The following is a 19297-nucleotide window of genomic DNA, read 5'->3' on the forward strand; positions in this document are numbered from 1 at the left end:
CATAATATTATGTTAACCCTTACTTGATTTCTGATATTTTAGACTCAAACAAGGTAATGGATATATATGAACACCTTTTGCAAAGCATGATGTGTGACACAGATAAAAAGATTATAAAATTATTTATTAAAGCTCACTATTAATTGTGCTCACGTTAAACCATATCATTGATATCCACCCAGACATACTTTACTTTGAGTTTTCTAAAGACATACTGACCAAAAATTTATTTTGGTTCTTTAACTTTTTATCAAAAGAAATTTTTAGTAATACTAAACTCAAGACAAAACTATCACCAAAGTTTTATGGATGCCCTCTCCAAGAAAGTTTAGACACCCACACTCAATATACCAACAGGTGGACAATAAAGTACATTTATGGTGTGCTCTGGTGAATGTAGACTTGTTATTTTTTTGCTTTTATCTATGTTTGCTTTAACATCTGTCCTCTATTTTCTGACTTGTACTACTTTTTATTTTAATTGGTTTACTGATTCATACTTGTTGCTGTTGGCCTTGCTGTTGTTAAGGAATATTTTAAAAGGGAAGTGAAAAGAGTGGGAAAAATACTGGTTTTGTTAATTTGGCTCCAGCTGATTTTATACCTGGAAATAGGAGAGTTAATGGGTTTTTTGTATGGTTAATTACATCTTGTGCTGACGGCTTCTGTTGTAGGCATTAAGTCACTCACCTTGTTAAGGGATCTACTGGTCTAGTAGGGTTAGATTTGCCATTGGGGAATCATTTTTAGAATGTTTACCTTGTGTTCAGATAACTGACTGAGGGCAGGATGATGGGTGTGTCCAGTTGACCAGAGAAGTGATTGTGAGATTTTTAAAGATTATCCCTATGGGTCTCACTCTACTTTGTTTTGAAAACAAAATGGCAGGCAAGTGAGTGGCACAGACATGAGCCTCTCTTCTCTTTTCTGCCTCTTAGAGTTCTTTTCCATGAGAAAGGAAAAATCCCACTGTGTTTTTTTTCCTAATGCTTCTTGGATTTTCACCAGCAGGTTTTTACAGTCTGTTGCTTGCCTCTCAGATTAGAAGAATGCTGGCATATTTTAACGGTTTCCTAGGATTCAAACAGCCTTTAATTAAGAGCAAATTGATGTTTTGGAATGTTACCAAAATATGGGAGACTGAACACTGAGATGGGCTTCTTTCCTTCCAGCTTCTGAGTGCATGGAGCCCTATAATGGGGAGTGGGGGAGAAGAGTGGGGGTGCTCCGTTGCAAACAGCTGGTTGCCTACTAGTATGCAAAGGGTGTCTTTGTTGGCATAATATTCCCACTGCTTGCTCATTGGTGGCCTTCTAAATTCCACCTACTCACGACTGGGAAGGAGGTAGGTAGTCATAGAATGCTCAAAGCTGCCAGGGTGCTGAACAGTTCAGGGATTGCTTGGTTTGTAGCTGGGTTCACTTGTTTTAATCCTTCAGTTGCCAGGGCAGTAACGTATGGCTGCCTGTATTTGTGGTTAAGTTTCTTTTCCATGCCAAGTTCATGTCTTCTTCCTGCCAGAGTTTTGGATGTGGTGGAAAAGAGCAGTTCTGTAAAGGAATCACTTAGACTCGATGCATATTATGAATAGAAGTTCGTTTTCAAAGATGGATGAGAGTGCAACGGAGGGAGGGGTTTTCCTTTTGAATCAAGGGATCTTAGTGAAAGAGTTGTTGCTGATCCGATCCAGAGCTTTAGGCCAGAAAGGAAGGATAGATGGTAGAGTATGAAATGTTGGAAATGGTAACTGTTACTTACACAACTGTACAGTTTTATCTGAGGAGGGAAAGGGAGCAGCTTAACTAGCTCCCTCTGCCTAATGGCAGGCAGATCCGCTCATTGACCACTTCCTAGCTGAGGCCACTACACTCCCTGTCTTGTTTTTTGCAGTGACCCACAAAGCTGGCCTTTTGGGCTCAAAAGACACCTTAATGGTGTTTTGTTTTTGTTTTTAACATGCACAATGTCGTTGATTGCTCCCTTTGCTCTCCTCTCTGCAGGTGGTACCTGCCAGAGCCCTGCTCTCCCAGCCCTGGTCCGTCCACCAGCCCCTCCTCTGCAACCTTCGCTGGATCTCAAACCCTTTCTTCCCTTTCCTCTGGACACAGCGGCAGCAGTCAACCTCTTCCCCAACTTTAACGCGGTAAGTCCCCGGGTCACATTTGCACGTGGCGGAGTGGTAAGCTCCAGGAGTACTCTGTTCTTGCTATTGTTGCTTTCCTTTTTTTGAAAGAAAGGATTATTTTAGTTTTTCAAATTAAGGCTCATATAAAATGTTTTGTTAGTTCTCAGAGGAGAGTCTGCTGCAGGGTCCTTTCAATACAATAGCTGAGGTCAGAGAGTTCCTTTTTTATAGCTGAGCCTTTGGGACTTGTTATGAACAATAAATTCATTTGGCCACAAAGTTGTAACCTTGGTGCAGAATAGAAAAGGAAGTTGACCCAATAGAAATAAGAGTAGTCCTGATGTGCTAGGGGTAAGCTGGTCACTACCTCCATTTTGCTGTTATCATTTATTCCATGGATGGTCTGAAGGCTGCAAGGTAGCTGGTTGTCTGGTTATGTAAGGTCCCCAGAGCCAGGCTCCTTCAAGGGAAAATGAAAAGAGATTTAATCCAACTGGGTTGGTCTTGAGTTCATGTCTCCTGTTTAGTGTCTTTCTGGGTAATATTAATGATTCCATTATTTTGTTGGAATATATCTACATTAAAACTTAATGAATTTATCAAAGAGAAAATTAGAATTCAAGTAAGTGTCTAAAAACTTAAACGAGTTTCTTCTATCTGGGTCCTACACTTTAATTTTCAAATCTATTGCTCCTTTTCTAATTTAATAAAGAGGACGCCAATAAGCACAATAGTGATGCATTCCATTTGCAGAGCACTTTTTTTCCCCCTTAACTTAAAGCAACTCAGCATTCTGGTGGTAGGAGGGTTTCTTTTGTTTTACTTTTTTTGTCTTGTTTTGTTTTCCCTTCTTACTGCATCACAGTTGTTCAGGTTAGGTCTTTCTTAAATTACTTTGTTTTTTGGGCTTTGTTAATGGCCTTCTCAACACAAGTTCAATTACTTACTTGCTTCTATTTTCACTCTTGGCATGTCTTTGTAAGTTGACAGATTTCTCATATTCATCATCATCTCTTTTTGTACAGGCAGTGAAAGTATTCCTATGATGAAAATAGAAATAAGGGTTGAAAAGGTTAGAAACCCGTGACTATTTTTTTTCCTAATATCATCTGATTCAGATTTCAGCAGTTTGTCATAATGGAGGTCTGAGCTTATCAATGACAGGATGTGTCAACACAACCAGAGCAAAGAGGATTAAGATGGTGGGTCACTGAATGCCCAGTGATCTAAATAATATAGATTTCTTATTGCAACATCTTGCTTCCATGATGGATTTTTTAAAAATCTTCCCACAGTTAGATCATTCTCTTTTAGGAGATGGAAGTGGGTCTCATTTTCTTTAATAATACTTCATCCTGGGGACTCTGGTCATTCCAGGGACATGGTCCAGTTATATGATAGTCCTCGCTAAAGGGCAAGGGAGAATCAGAATGATCACTTTGCTCTTTTAGGGGTGATGGGTTTTCCATGGGAATCTTATTTTGAAATTGATGGAGCATAAATGGAGGAGCGTCAAGATCACATTTTCAAAGTAAAGGTTTCTAATCCTAGGCATTTCATAAGTGTAGAGAAAAAATTGCTCAGCATCAAATTCTCTGATTTTTAAATGACCACACCAAAGTCCCATGGGTTCCCTTTCTCTGCTGTTCAGTTAAGTGGCTTCCTGGCACAGTCTTGCTTCCCAGACGCCCAGAGATGATCCATCAAGGTGCATTACCTGGCCTCTAAGACCACTTGGCATCCTGTCAGTTAGGTCTCATGTCAGCTTTAGAACAGTTGAGGTGAAATTCCTGGAAGGCTGTAAAAAGCTGAGTTTTAAAATTTCGGTTTGCCATTTGAGAAACATTAAAAGCAATATTAATTTGATTGACGAGTATTGTTTGTCATAAAAAACAAAGATGAGTGATTGGCTGAGCTATTTGACACTCAGCAAGTCTCTTTATCCTCTTTGCTACTATTTACCCTTCTTTGAAGTAAAGGGAGTGGACCTAATAATCTCTTCCTTTGGGGTTTATTTCATTCATATATTTGCACTTTTGTGGGCAAAGGCAGCATTGTGTGGTGGTCAAGCTGGATCCTGTAACTAGACTGACTGTGTTCAAATCTCAAAGTTGCTGCTTATCATCAATATGACCTTGGGCAAGTGACATAACTCCCATGTATCTCAGTATCTTCATCTGTAAAACGGGACTAATAATTAACCTACTTCTTAGGCATGTGGTAATGCTTATGTGTGCTAAATAATGTAAAACAGCACTCAACACATAGCAAGCACTATTTGAGTGATAGCCATTATGTTCATGCATAGGCTGTAAACTCTTCTTCTTCTTTTTTTTTTTTTTTAATGTGGCAATTCATTGACTGATAGCAGAAGTTTGACTTGATTCTTTTTCCTCTATGATGAATTTTGACTTCTGTTTGTATTTGTTCCATTTAAATAAGGAGACCCTCTGTTCCTACACATAACTGTTATTTCCTTTCAGTGCTAGTCAAGCTGCGGCAACCGAGGATTAAGCCACTCCTTGTTTCTTACTGAGGGGGAATGGTGGCAAAGCCCATAATCAGGTGGCTTTGGACTCACAGTTAAGAGTATAGAGCATTTCTTTAAGTAATAGCCTGACTTCTTGATTTTATAGCAGGTGTGAATCTCAATCCACGAATTCAGGGTGTATGAAACATAATTTTTTATTGCTGTAAATTGATTTTATTTCTGATTCAAGAGACCATTTTATGGTGAAGGGAAATGCAATTTAATTCTGTTTCAGGGTGTGCTGAGGTTGTAGAATCTAACAGGCTATCCATCCAACTCTTTATGGGAAACTCCTCTGTTCACTAAGTTATTTACCTACAAAAGCATTCACAGATGGTCAGCACCAGGTTAGCATGGCTATTTAAGTCCCCAGCTCCCAACTTTAGACACACAAACTTTGCAAGGCTGTTGGTGGTCCCTTCTGCCTAGATGTGCCAAACTGCTCTTATCTCTTTGCCAAGAAAATGATAAACCATCTGCCACTGAACAACCTTCCCGCATCAGACCTTCCTGAAGCAAGTTCATGATAGTTGCAGACTGACTGCCTGTTATATCTCTCCACTGAGGCTTTGTGTATGGAATCATCTGTCTCTCGGGGGTAGGGTGGGGCAGAATGGTGAAAGGAAAAAAAACGAAATAAAATCATGGAAACATAAATGTATATCCTTGATTATTATCCTTCCACAAGAGCATAAGCCACTAGGTAAGTCAAGTAGAATAATGAAACATCTGTAAAAATATGCATAGTTGGAAAGGAAAACAGGTGGAGAATCTGAGCTTGGATATGGATATAAAAGAGGACATTTGATAAAACCATTAGGATCCCTCAGTCTACTCAAAGTCATTTTTTAAAGATTAGCAACAGAAACTGTTCTTTTGACCTAAGGATGTTGTAACCTGGTTGTTTCGGTAGCTTTCAGACAAGAGAAAGCTTTCCTTGAATTCCTCGTGTACCCCCTACCCTACCCCTCAATCTTTTAAGACATTGGAGTTTCAGTGCTTAGGACCATTCTGATCCCATTCTGCATCAGCATTTCTTGAAAGGACCCAATCCTGGAAGTAGGTAGATGATGTTTAGGAAAGAAATATTAGGAAGTGGTATGAGTGTGGTCCATTCAGTCAATTGCTGTTAATTAAACATCACTATGTGGCAGGAATAGTGATAACAAAAATTATATTGTGATGTCTGCCCTGAAATAATTCAATTTATAAGGGAAGCAGAACAAACAAATATTTGTAAATATGGGTGGCTTTTATGAAGAAAGATGTATAGGATAGAATGGCAGGTTGGGGGCAAGAGTGGAAGGCTGTGTGGTTGGCTTAGTGGGGGTTTGGTGAGAAAAATAGAAACTATTCTAGGCATGTAAACAGGAAGGACTTAATATAAGGATTTAGGTGCTTACAAAGTCTTTGGAGGTGCTGGGCAGGCAAACAAAGGTCAGAGAAGGCTATTGTTGGCTCTCAATTTTTGTGCTTACTTTCATGGAATCAGGAAGTTGCAGAAATACAAGATGCTCAGTAATCCCAGTTACTTTCATCCAAATCCCATGAAATGCCTCTCTTTATGGGATCCATGCCTGAAGACTGCTGGCAGAGACCTGTGGGAATGTAACCCTAGGGCTTCCAGTCCTTGTGATGTAAGGAAGAGCACAGAAGAGGGAAGGCGGTGCTGAGTCACCAACAGACTTGACATGATGGCAGAATGGAAAGGTTTATGCATAATCAGAAAACCTGAGCATGTTTGCAACCATGGACAAGAGGCTAAATCCTTTGGAGCCTCAGTGTCCTGTTCTGTAAAATGAGAATGAATAAATTTCTCTTAGGTTTGTGATTGGAGGGATAGCTGACTTTTAAAATGCTGGAGATTGAAGCTGAGAATTAGCTTGGGTTACTTAGGGTATTGTTTAGAATGGGAGCTGATCGTCAAAAAATGCCTATACTCCTTGACAATTTTCTCCTTGGGTCTCAGAGTTGCCCCTTTGTTTTTCTTTTCTCTAACATATTTTCTTCATATCCTCATCAGTAGTTATGACAATAATGAACCTTCAAAATTTTGTTGAAAATGTGCAGCTTTGGGGGAATGTGTTCATGGGGACTGACTGTATGCCGGATCGTATGCCCCGCCCCTTCCATGGCTATGTTTCCTGTTGGCATAAAGGTTAAATGAGTAAACTGACCTAATCACCTGCATATACCAGATTCTCACTAAATATTGAGGTCTTCCTCCTTCCAGGAGAAGCACGAAAAAGAACAAGGTCACATAGAGGGCCCAAAGGCAGAAAGATAAGCAAATAAAGAGAGTAACTATTTGCTTTCAGTTAGCCTAGGCTAATACCCCGCCTTTTTTTTAAGTTTATTTATTTTTAGTAATTGCTACACCCAACCTGGGGCTCAAAGTCATGACCCCCAAGATCAAGAGTTACATGCTCTTCTGACTGAGGCATCCAGGTCCCCCATATTCTTTAACATTCAAAAAATAAATCAGTGTAGAAATGTTGACTCTCTGTTACTCCTCTTTATGAGATGATTTCATTAGGGGAGAGGAAGCCAATGGGGGAGACAGAGTGGGGGAAAGATGCTGAGAAAGAGAGATCAGATCTTAGCATCCAACTCTACTCTAATTCCTCCTTTTTCTCAAAAAACAAGAGCTACCCTAGACACTTGAGTGTGGTGTTAGTTTCAGTTTAGAAGTGTTATCAGTTGTGTGGAGGGGGAGAGGAAGGTGAAATTTATGTGATTTATAGCAGCACTTCTCATACTTTATGGTGCATGTGAATCACTGGGGGAATCATGTTAAAATGCAGGTTCTGATTTAGTAGTTCAGGTTTGGGACCTCAGATTTTGAACATCTGTGGGTATTGGGAGGGGAAGCAGGGGAATGATTAAATACACTGGACAATTCTTACACTCCTGGAGCCTATTTCTTCATTCATTCAACAAAAGTTTATTGAGGACTGACCATGTGCCAGGCCCTTCAGAATCAACAGTAAATCTAACAGGCTAAATTTCTGTCATTGTCAAACTTGCTTTCTCGTGTTTGTGTGGTGGGGTGTTAGGGAAGTTTGAAGTATTGGAAGCTACAGCTCTATGTCAAGCATAATCCTTCTGTGGTTGTGTTTCATCTCCAGAAATTTTGTGAGTCTCGCTTGTAGGGTGACATTGTGCAGGACTGGCTACAGCTGTCATTTATTAAATGCTTATTATGTGCCAGGTATCTGACACTATCACCTGCCTCCCAACTGGTTAAAAGCAAAAATTTTCTATGGTTAAAAGCAAAAATTTTCTATGGAGCTTTAAAGCTTTTCTGTGTGTCACAGTCCCAAAATTGTTAGTGAGAAAAACACATGACTGAGTTTTTTTATTCACTTATTCATTCAACAATTTATTCATTCTATAAAATTTTGAGTCCCATGAAATAATTCTATATATTGAGACATGGGCCTCTTGAAAATAATAGCTCCATCAAAGATGCCTTTTTTTTTTATTATGTTATGTTAGTCATCATACCGTACATCATTAGTTTTTGATGTAGTGTTCTATGATTCATCGGTTGTGTGTAACACCCAGTGCTCCATGCGATACGTACCCTCCTTAATACCCATCACCGGGCTAACCCATCCCCCCACCCCCCTCCCCTCTAAAACCTTCAGTTTGTTTCCTGGAGTCCATAGTCTCTCACAGTTCATCTCCCCCTCTAATTCCACCCCCCCTTAAGTTTTCCCTTCCCTCTCCTAATGTCCTCCATGCCATTCCTTTTGTTCCACATATAAGTGAAACCATATGACAATTGTCTTTCTCTGTTTGGCTTATTTCACTCAGCATAATCTCCTCCAGTTCTATCCATGTCGATGCAAATGGTGTGTAGTCATCCTTTCTGATGGCTGAGTAATATTCCATTGTATATATGGACCACATCTTCTTTATCCATTTGTCTGTTGAAGGGCATCTTGGCTCTTTCCACAGTTTGGCTATTGTGGACATTGCTGCTATGAACATTGGGGTGCATATCGCCCTTCTTTTCACTACATCTGTATCTTTGGAGTAAATACCCAATAGTGCAATTGATCAAAAACCTCCCCAAAAACAAGAGTCCAATGCCTGATGGATTGCCAGGGGAGTTCTACCAAATAGTGAAAGAAGAAATAATACCTATTCTCCTGAAGCTGTTTCAAAAAATAGAAACAGAAGGAAAAATTCCAAACTCATTCTATGAGGCCAGCATTACCTTGATCCCAAAACCAGACAAAGACACCATCAAAAAGGAGAATTACAGACGAATATCCCTGATGAATATGGATGCCAAAATTCTCAACAAGATCCTAGCTAATAGGATCCAGCAGTACGTTAAGAGGATTATCCATCACAACCAGGTGGGATTTATCCCTGGGATGCAAGGGTGGTTCAACGTTTGCGAATCAATCAATGTGATAGAACACATTAATAAGAGAAGAGACAAGAACCATACGGCCCTCTCAATTGACAGAGAAAAAGCATTTGACAAAGGCGTCTTTTATAAAGATAACCCAAATAAATGTAATGGAGAATATGAGGAAGAAGATGTAATTAATCTCTTCTGCATTTATTTGTTTTTTGGACATTTACTAAGCACTGACTATATATCTGACACTATAGCAGACAATAGAAATACAAAAAGAAGAAGAAAGAGGAAGAAGAAGGAGGAAGAGGAGAAAGAAGAAGCAAAAGGGGTGAGGGGGAGGTGAAAGGAGGACTTGTCCTTGTATTTATCATTATTGAAATAAGTTGATTAGTCACTTCCGAAAACACTCTTCTACCAGCTACTGTGTTAATGTAGTGTTAAAACACTACATTAGACAGTAAGATTCAGGCAAGCAAGAACCCTGTCTATATAGTTTGCTTCATTTGTTGAGAAAATGGGGTGGAGTAGTTAAATCATTCTATAAAGGGCTCTGTAATCAAATGCTTAAATAAAGTCCTTTGAAAGTAAATGCTCCCTGAGTTCAAGGGAAAGTGAGGTCACTTGGAGGTGGCCAAGGAAAGCTATATGGTAAAAGTTAAGGTTTAATTTGGGAACTGAGATCAGTTCCATATTTATCTTGTTTGGGAAAGTAACCATAGCACAGAACCTGGAACAGAGCAAAGACTCAAAACACAATTCTAGAATGAATGAGTGGAGGATAGATGGATGCATGGATAGAAAGAGAGAGAGAGAGAGAGAGAGAGAGAGATGGCAGGGAAAATGCATGATCGATAATAGAAAAGAAATAGCCATTATAGTTGTGCCATAAGAAACATAATTGACAGAAATGTCTCAATAATTTAAAAAATCTAAGTACTCCTGGTTTTCATACATTAGATTATTTCCATCTAACCAAAGTTATTAATTTAAGCAATTATTAGGAAACATAAGCAAGCATAGCATCAAACCATCCCCTTAATTTACATCCATAATTTTATGTTGGCTCATGCATTTATTTACTCTGGTTATATAAAAGTACAGTGATGTTAAAATCACAGTGGTTATTTATAGAAAGTCCTCTAAAATCAGTATTTTATAATATTCATCAACTATTTCATGTGAACCCAGAAGGATTTTTACCGTAAAATATTCGTGAGTCACTTTATGACGCGAAAAGGACAGCATTACATGTGTGTACCCTATGTTCTACAGCTGTAGCTTGAATATACATTTATAATATCATAGTAGGTGAAGGACAAAAATACAGAACCCTAAATGGGAAATGTCAGATTCAAGTTCTTGTTATCTTCAGATATATACCCTTCAAGATTTCCTCCATCTTTAAAATGGAAATATTACCGTGTTTATTGGCGCACTGGGTCTTCTTTCCTTTCAAAACCTATTCTTGGGGCACCTGGGTGGCTCAGTTGGTTAAGCTGCTGCCTTCAGCTCAGGTCATAATCTCAGGGTCCTGGGATCGAGCCCCGCATCAGGCTCCCTGCTCGGCGGGGAGCCTGCTTCTCCCTCTCCCTCTGCCTGACTCTCTGCCTACTTGTTCTCTCTCTGTATCTCTCTGCCAAATAAATAAACAAAATCTTAAAAACAAAAACAAAAACAAAAATCCTATTCTTTACTCTTGCTTTCCTCTGAGGTTCTGTGTTTTGTTAACTGCTCCAGCTATGGAGATGCCTCCCATCCCTCAGCCAGTGTAGGTGTTAGAGAAACAATAGTTCAGCACACTTTCACTTGTGTTTTTAAAGAGATACTAATTAAATGCAGCTTATACGTTGTAACTGCTCTTACTAAATGTGTACAATTGCTGGTGTCTCTAAAATACGGAGGCAGCCAGCTGTGAAATTTTGGGTAGAAAAAAATAAGACTGTCTTTCTTAGTCATGACTGGTAGAGGGTGTGGAAATTTTTCAGGTGAAAAATGCCGTAGTAAATATAATATTGATTGCTAAGTTTCTTGTCCTTTGAAGACAGAGGTAGCAGATTACTAGCTGGTTCTGTGCATTAAGTGTGTCATATTTGTATAGCAAAAGCCTCTTAAGAAACATCTGCTTATGAAGTCGTCTTTCATTATATGTTTTCACACTGAAACAAATACATAAGCTTGTTTGCCGAACCCCAGAGCTTCCTCTGAAGTCAAAAGCTATAAAAGTCAAGCCTACTTATAAAGACTCCAAAACACAAAATAATTTATAGCTCGGCTTGAAAGTAAAAGGCTAATAAACAAATGCACAACACACGAATGTTTTTTTCCTATTTTAACACTTGTTTACTCTTTGAGCAGGTTACACATTTTCTGTGATTAAAATGTAAAAAGAAGAGCAAAAAAGTTTCCCTTACTGGTCTTCCCTTGCCACTCAGTTCTCCTCTCTTAACTGACAATCAGGGTAGTCAGTGACTCTTCTATCTCTCTTTCCAGAGATAGATGTATGTCTGAGTATGTTTCTTTCATTAAAGATTGTGGCCTAATACACATCATACACTTATTTTCCCTTATCAGTTAATCTAATCATAATGAGCTGAAACTTTGCTTTTGCAGAGAATATATTTGACCTGTTTCCTCGTTTCTTACTAGGAATTTCTTACCAACTGTTTGATACTGGGGAAAAGAGGAGGACCCACATAAGAGCCTGTCAAAGCTCAGAGTTTATGGGATCTAGCAGCTCTTTTGGAGATCCCTACACCACACTTAGATATAGACATTTTAGAAATGAAATACACTTTTTAGAGTTAATTTGTTTCTACTCCAACTCACTTATTTTACAGATAAGCCTATAATAATTGAGAGAATTCCAGTTTCTTGCCTAGTAAGTGGCAGACATGAGAAAAAACCCGGGACTCGTGTCTTCTGTTTCATGAGGATGCTAATCATTGAATCATAATGTTATGGATTGAATTGTGTGCCCCCCCAAATTTATAACCCATAGTGCCTTTGAATGTGATCTTATTTGGAAAATAGGGTCATTGAAGATGTAATTAGTTAAGATCATTAGAGTGAGCCCTAACCCATTATGACTGGTTATTCTTATAAGGGGAAATTTGGACACAGAGACACACATAGAGGGAAGGCGAAGTGAAGAGACACATGGAAAACACCATCAACAAGCCAGGAAGACAAGTCTAGAATAGATCCTTCCCTTACAGCCCAAAGAAGGAATCAACCTTTTTGACACTTTGATTTTGGCCTTCTAGCCTCCAGGATTGTGAGGCAATACATTTCTGTTGTTTAAGCCACCCAGTTTGTAGTACTTTGTTATGGCAGCCCTAACAAGAAAAGATTTTTAGAACCATCTGATCTACCACTCCCCCAACCCCCACCAGACTCCATACTACAGTGTTTCTGACAACTTGTAATCCAGCTTTTTATTCACTATCTGCAGTGATTGTAAAGAAGTCTACCCCTGCAGGGAGAGAGACCCTACACCATAGGTCACCTATTCTATAGGGAAGTTTTCCTTATGGAGCTAGTTCAGGCTCCCCGGAACCCCTAAAAACAAAGGAAAAATATAACACACAATATATTGCATTTTTATAAAAAATATGTATTGATCATGAACTGAGTGACAAGGGCTCTCAAGGAAGGCAATTTTACATCCACCTTTTAAAAAAAAATCTAATTTCATAAGAGTCTCGTGTGTTATAACTATTAACCTGAATAACATAGGTAAGGAAACTTGTAGGTGAGAGAGAAAGTAATTTGCCCCAAATCACACAAATAGTGATCACCAAATCATGTCTAGATTTAGGTTGAGTGATCCAGGTTCAGTACAATTTCATTTATAACAAAGCTAACTGATCTCATGTCTGAAAACAGTTGTAGTTTCTTTAATCAGCTATCAGAGCCTTGGTTCTCTATTAGTTATTTAATTGAGTAATCTGTAATTCCTTGGAAGACTTAACTCCAAGACAGTAAGCTGAATAATATTCTGGCATGACTGGACAAGTATGGAAAAGAACATTTGGATCATAAGTGGGGGCTGTATGTTATGTCACCCTCACAAGCATTTATATTGTAGATGGGCAATCATTGTTGGGATAAATAACTTTAAATGGCAATAAATTAAAAAAAAATCCACTCCTACTCTAGCAACAGTTTAGGCTTCTTAAGACTCAAGACCCATGTACACACATAAGGAAAAAATAATAATAAACTTAGAAATTAAAGGTTTAAGTTCTATTGTGAAACTCTGAGTCCAGATTTTCTCATTTGTGGAACTAGAATAATCATGTTGACCTCATATGAGTGTCTAAAGGTGTTAAAGATTGAAAGTAATATAGAAATAGTAGGTGTTAAGGAAGTTATTGAATCAGAGGTTCTGGTGTTGGGACACTAATGAGCATTATTTATAATCTCCCCAAAGTGATTCCTTTGCCCCTTAAATGCTGAGAGTCAGTATATTCCACCCTGTGGTCAAAATCGGTGGGAAAATCCATTTTTACAGCTCAGTACAAGTGTAAAAATAACCTTCTCAGACAATCTTTTGAGGAAAGTTGTCTCTTCACACGTCCCCTTCAACACAAATGTAAAGAACAATGTGAATGCTATTTCTCATTACTCCTAGTCAAAGGAATGAGAACTTTTTGCCAGTGAGACAGTTCGGTTTCATGACCCAGTGCTTCTCAAAGTGTGGTTCTCAGAGCCATACTGGTCCAAAAACTGTTGACAGGTCTGTGATAGGTACAGAAATAGAGAGTGAGCAGCATTTGGAAGTTTTTATAGCACCATAGAGCAATTTTACATCTGTTGAAGCCAATAAAGAATTGTGATTTAATTTGGTATGTTTTTTCATTTTATTTTTTTGGGTAATTCATTTTATTATATTTTATAAGAGTTTTGGCCTGTGATTGATGTGGGGGATAGCTGGTCCTTGAGCAGAGAGAATTGAGAAGCACTGCTCTGCTCTTATTGTTAAGGATTTGAGTTTCATCTCTACGTAGAAAGTGATGGGGACTTTGAAGCCATTATTTAGATAATTCGAACAATGCATTGAGAAAGCCACAAATACAATTTCACCTAAATTCCCTTAGTGCTATCCAATTTCCCTTATCCTGGTGAGGTGTGGCAATGGTAAATGGCTCTCTCTGAAACTCGTAAATCAGGACAGTACCAAAGTCAAAAGTAAGATAATATGCATTTCCCCTTTCTCTGAAGCTTAACCCCTTATGGCACATTTTATCTTGAGTTTGGGCGAATATGAAAGAGGTAGAGTTAGCAGTTAATTCTTGAGCTTCCTTTCTCGAACACTCTAAAACGGAATTTATTTCAAGGACCTTGCTGAGGGATTTTAAGGGACTAAAGACAAAAAGAAAAAAAAAAAGAAAGAAGAAAGAACTTTAAGTGACTACATATGGAGATAAGAAACTAACTTTATTACTTCGATTTCTAAATCCAAATTATTGTTTTAAAAGGAGAAACTAGAATAAATGATAGTCTAATAGTACGGTAGGCTGGAGACATTTTTAAAGCATTTTTTTTTTTTCAAAGGAAATCACACAGAAAAAACAATCAGTTTTACCAAAACTTCCTTGTGCTCTTTAGAACATCTGTGCATACCTACTGTTTTAGCACTTCTGTGACTTTCGTCACCTGCTACATTGAAAAGCAACAGTCCCTGCTTTCCTAGGAACTTGTGATAGGAAGTATATAATAGAGAGATAATCAGCACTTTCTGGCACTTTCTACATTACAGAGTTTATATAACCAAATAGACAGTGCTTATGTGTGATGGTCTCTATGGGGAGACTGGCCTTTTTTTCCCCCTAGATAACCTTACTTGTTCTTTAACTTAAAAAAAAAAAAAGTCAGAAAATACTAACTTGGTTTTGAGACTCAACTTATTTAGCTCTTAGACTATTTATCAAGTCCTATTGGCATTCTCTGGTTTTGAGATCCTAGTTTGGAATAAAGGCAGAGAGATAAAAATAGAACGATTTTGACCTTAGAATTAGTTTGTTTTTAATTCTACTTATCTAAAATCATAGTAAAACATCTAGAATTTTGAATAAGGAAAAATATATACACACACACACATGTATATGGATATCTATGTTTTTATGCATACATACACGCTTCTTACTGGGGATCATGGTTTAAAACACTGAATCTAAGTATGTAGAAAAACTCTTCTATATGTGTGTCAAGAGGCTTAATTCAATGATGTCCATTGCAGCAATGTTTTTATTAGCCAAGAGACAGAAACAAACAAAACAGCTGCGCGACAACCAATATGATTATCAATAGGAAAATGGATAAACATCGAGATATATTTAATAAATATGTCTTAAGAGATGTTTGAAATATAATAACAGGGACTGGAAGAACACACATTAAATCCTTATTTGCAGAGGATTCTAAGGAATGAGAAGGAGACAATAGGACTGGTGAGGGGAACAGAGGAGACTTCAACATGTCTATGACGTTCAGGTTGTGTTGTTTAAAAAAATATATTCTGTAATAAAGGCAAAGAGTTGTTAATATTTAGCTTTTCATTCTAGGTGATCAGTACATGGTTATTTATAATATTCTATGTATTTTATGTATTAAAAAATCTTTTCACATTTTGTTAGTTGCAGATGTCTTTGGCAAAATACTTTATTGCAACTTATACTACCTATAATATATGATTAGTTTAGGGCTTAGCTGATATTAATACTTAGATGTGCTGGCTTCAGACGCAAGTCTCTATTTTCTGATCAACATGTTCCCAACTCTGGGATTTCTATATCACACTTATGATTAGTCTTGCTCAAAGGCTTCTACTAGAACTATTTAGATTAATACCCAAGTAGGAAGGTTAACATATTGCTTCTTGTAACTTTCTACTATTTATTTTATTATTTTTATTTTTTATTTTTTATTTTTTTTATTTTTTTTTTCTTAAGATTTTATTTATTTGACAGAAAGAGACACAGCGAGAGAGGGAACACAAGCAGGGGGAGTGGAGAGGGAGAAGCAGGCCACCCGCGGAGCAGGGAGCCCGATGTGGGGGTCGATCCCAGGACCCTGGGACCATGACCTGAGCTGAAGGCAGACGCTTAACGACTGAGCCACCCAGGTGCCCCTATTTTATTATTTTTAAAGATTTTATTTATTTGAAAGAGTGAGAGAGAGAGAGAGCAGAAGCAGTGGGGGAGGGACAGAGGGAGAGGGCAAGCAGGTTCCCCACTAAGCAGGGAGCCTGATGTGGGGCTCAATGTGGGGCTCAACGTGGGGCTCGATCCCAGGACACTGGGATCATGACCTGATCTGAAAGCAGATACTTAACTGACTGACGCACCCAGGCACCCCTTAACTTTCTACTATTTAGATGAGATTGCACTATCAGAGAATGTATTGACCAAGCTTGACAACTTACTCCTAAAATCCAATTCAAATTTACTTATTAAAAACATTACCATGTAAACATTGCATATTCATTGAGGTCTAAGAGGTTAGGAAAATTTTGGAGTCTTGTTATTAATATCAATTGTAATGGAATTTGATTGAAATGGTGCTCTGCCTTACTTTGGATTTCATAGTATAGGAGGGATGGTATTTTAGAGTATTTGGCAGATTAATATCACCATTCAAACACTGCCCTTTGGTTATTTCTCAGAAGTGGTCAACTTTTGGGCCACCCAGTAAATTTCAAATGTCAAGTTGATGCTTACTTTTCTGTTGAAAGGTATGTATTTTTCAAGGAATGGCTGTAGTTTTTTGATAACCACTGGGTTCTGAGTATTAAAAAAACTTTCATTTTAGGGGTAAGTATCATTGAACCCACAATAACATATCTATAAAACTCCTGAATGAGATTAAAAAGTCCAATTTAAATTTAAAGTTGGTAATGAACTTGTTAATACTTTCGATTTACCATGTAAATACCATTATTCAACATAGTTTTAGTAATAACTTGTAGGTACCTCTCCCCATCACCCCCCCAAAAAAATCCAGACTGCTGTGCTTACTAAACCATAGAACCATTTCTTCCACACAATAGAATTAAGTGATCACAGATATACTATGTGGTACACCTGATGAATACACTCAATTTTAGCTGAATGAAAATAACATGAGCTAAAATATAAATGAGATAATATTTTATAGGCCTTTAGCCCCAGAATTTGTCTTCACTTTTTTACTTTGTAAAAAGATTTAAATTGTTAAGATAATTGTAAGAGCCTGAAAAACATATTTCTGTCAAAAGTAAAAATATAGGGATGCCCGGGTGGCTCAGGCCATGATCCCAGAGTCCTAGGATCGTGTCCTGCATGGGGCTCCCTGCTCAGCGGGGAGCCTGCTTCTCCCTCTGCTTGCAGCTTCTCCTGCTGGTGCTCTCTCTCTCTCTCTCTGACAAATAAGTAAGTAAAATCTTTAAAAAAATGATAAAAATATAAATGCTAACATGTTCCTTAAAAAGGAAAACGACCCACATCAACAACATCAACAAACTTTGAACCAATTGACTACTTAACTTTAAGTCTGCGTGATGTCTTTTACTGTGTTCAAAGCCAATGCACTCTTTTCAGGAACTGTCCATGAGGCCAAGATGAGGAGGCAAGACTTCCTGCCTTGTGTTACACTAGTTAATTTCTAACTTCATTGAAATGTTTTGGGAATCTGTGAGAGCCAAACATGAAGAACCAGAGAGCCCATGTTGCTCTCAGAATTCTTTTGAAAGCATGAGATACATGGCATGTGTTATGTTAAATAGTGTATCATTTGCAGATACCTGCAAGCTATTTGAAGGATTTTTAAAAATTGATGTTTTAAAGACTTTCATGACTAAATAAAGAAAAATAAATGAATGTAGCCACTTCTTTCTTTCTTTTTTTTTCTTAAAGATTTAATATTTTAGAGGGAGAAAGTCCTAGTGGGGGAGGGGCAGAAGGAGAGGGGGAGAGAGAATCCCAAGCAGACTCCCCTCGAGCACAGAGCCTGATGCAGGGCTGGGTCCCAGGATCCCGAGATCACAGCCTGAACCGAAATCAAGAGTCCAGTGCTCAACCAACTGAGCCGCCCAGGCATCCCTCACCACTTCTTTCCTATCTAAGTATTTTGCTGCCTGTCCTGTTTTTAACTGGTTAAGAAGACTCCTATAGTAGTTGGCAGGGAAAGGGGTGTTAGCTTTACTCTTAATGGAGCCAAATAAATCTAAAAGAACATCCGGAAGAAAAAAAAATCACCACAGGCGCAAAGAAAAATGTTCCAAGTTGAATGTTGGCTCCTGAAATCGTTCCAAAGATTTAAAGTTGACAAAAGATGAAATTTGTTTATATTTTAATATACGGTTCCACAGGTTTGGGGGATGTTGATTACATATGCAGTTCTTCATATTCCACATTTATTTTGGCCACCTTTCCCACATTTTCAGTTTTTGAAATACTAGGACTCCAGGATGCTTGCCTTCTCATCGCTTCTTTTGATCTTCTTGCCAACTTTAATGTTTGACTGTAAATATGGTAATTAGTTCTGCAATTACTATCTAATTTGTATTTAGTACATTGGCCTTCTTCAGTAGAAGCTGTTTGCTTTCTTTACATGGTGGTTGGTGGCCATGATTTTTAACTGACATTGGCAACTTCTCTTTTTGAGTAGCTAAAGTGGAAAGAATAAATGGCTCTAGATTTCTCCCCATGTCCCGAGGATATCTGTATTAGTTTCTTCTTTTTCTTATTTTTTTAAGAATGACATAAACAAAAATCTTACAGATATCAGATGCTCTAAAAAACACTTGTTATAATAAAAACCCATATTTTATCTCTACCCTTTTTAAAAATTGTCTTCCTGTGGAGCATTGATGTTTAAAGACCTGCCTTAAGGAATTCTGCTACCAAAATCATGAATGCATGTTTCGTAATTGTGAACTTTGTTCTCATAAATTTTGACTCTTGATAATGTGAATATTAAGTAAGAGTTAACTTTGGGAAATAAAAGAAACATATGTAAATACATAAATGTGTTTATCAGCTTGATTGCTAGCAGACAATATTGAACCACAACATATATGAGCCAGTAGGAAATGAACAGAAACTGAAAACTTTGACAATAGCTAGTTTTATTTAATTGAACTGATGGGTGTTCAGGACATAAGGGTTCTGTTGTTAATTTAAATTTTAAGATATAAAATATTCACATTATTGCCATAAAAATGGGCATTATTTGCTTGTTGGAATTAACATATTTCATGGTACCCTTCAAGAGCAGGGCAACT

At 37.9% G+C, this 19297-nt stretch overlaps 1 protein-coding gene across 7 annotated transcripts in view; it reads left to right on the forward strand.

Annotated features, from left to right (window-relative positions):
- The window catches only part of ZNF385D (zinc finger protein 385D), an 863057-nt gene that overhangs the window by 648779 nt on the left and 194981 nt on the right, over positions 1–19297 (forward strand). For all 7 annotated transcript variants that reach the window (XM_027587443.2, XM_027587447.2, XM_027587446.2 and 4 more), the window contains one exon: positions 2001–2143. In XM_027587443.2, the coding sequence (XP_027443244.1) occupies positions 2001–2143 (143 nt within the window). The remainder of the gene's footprint in view (positions 1–2000; positions 2144–19297) is intronic.

Source organism: Zalophus californianus, chromosome 1, assembly GCF_009762305.2.
Source record: "Zalophus californianus isolate mZalCal1 chromosome 1, mZalCal1.pri.v2, whole genome shotgun sequence".
In the NCBI taxonomy this organism is placed as follows: domain Eukaryota; kingdom Metazoa; phylum Chordata; class Mammalia; order Carnivora; family Otariidae; genus Zalophus; species Zalophus californianus.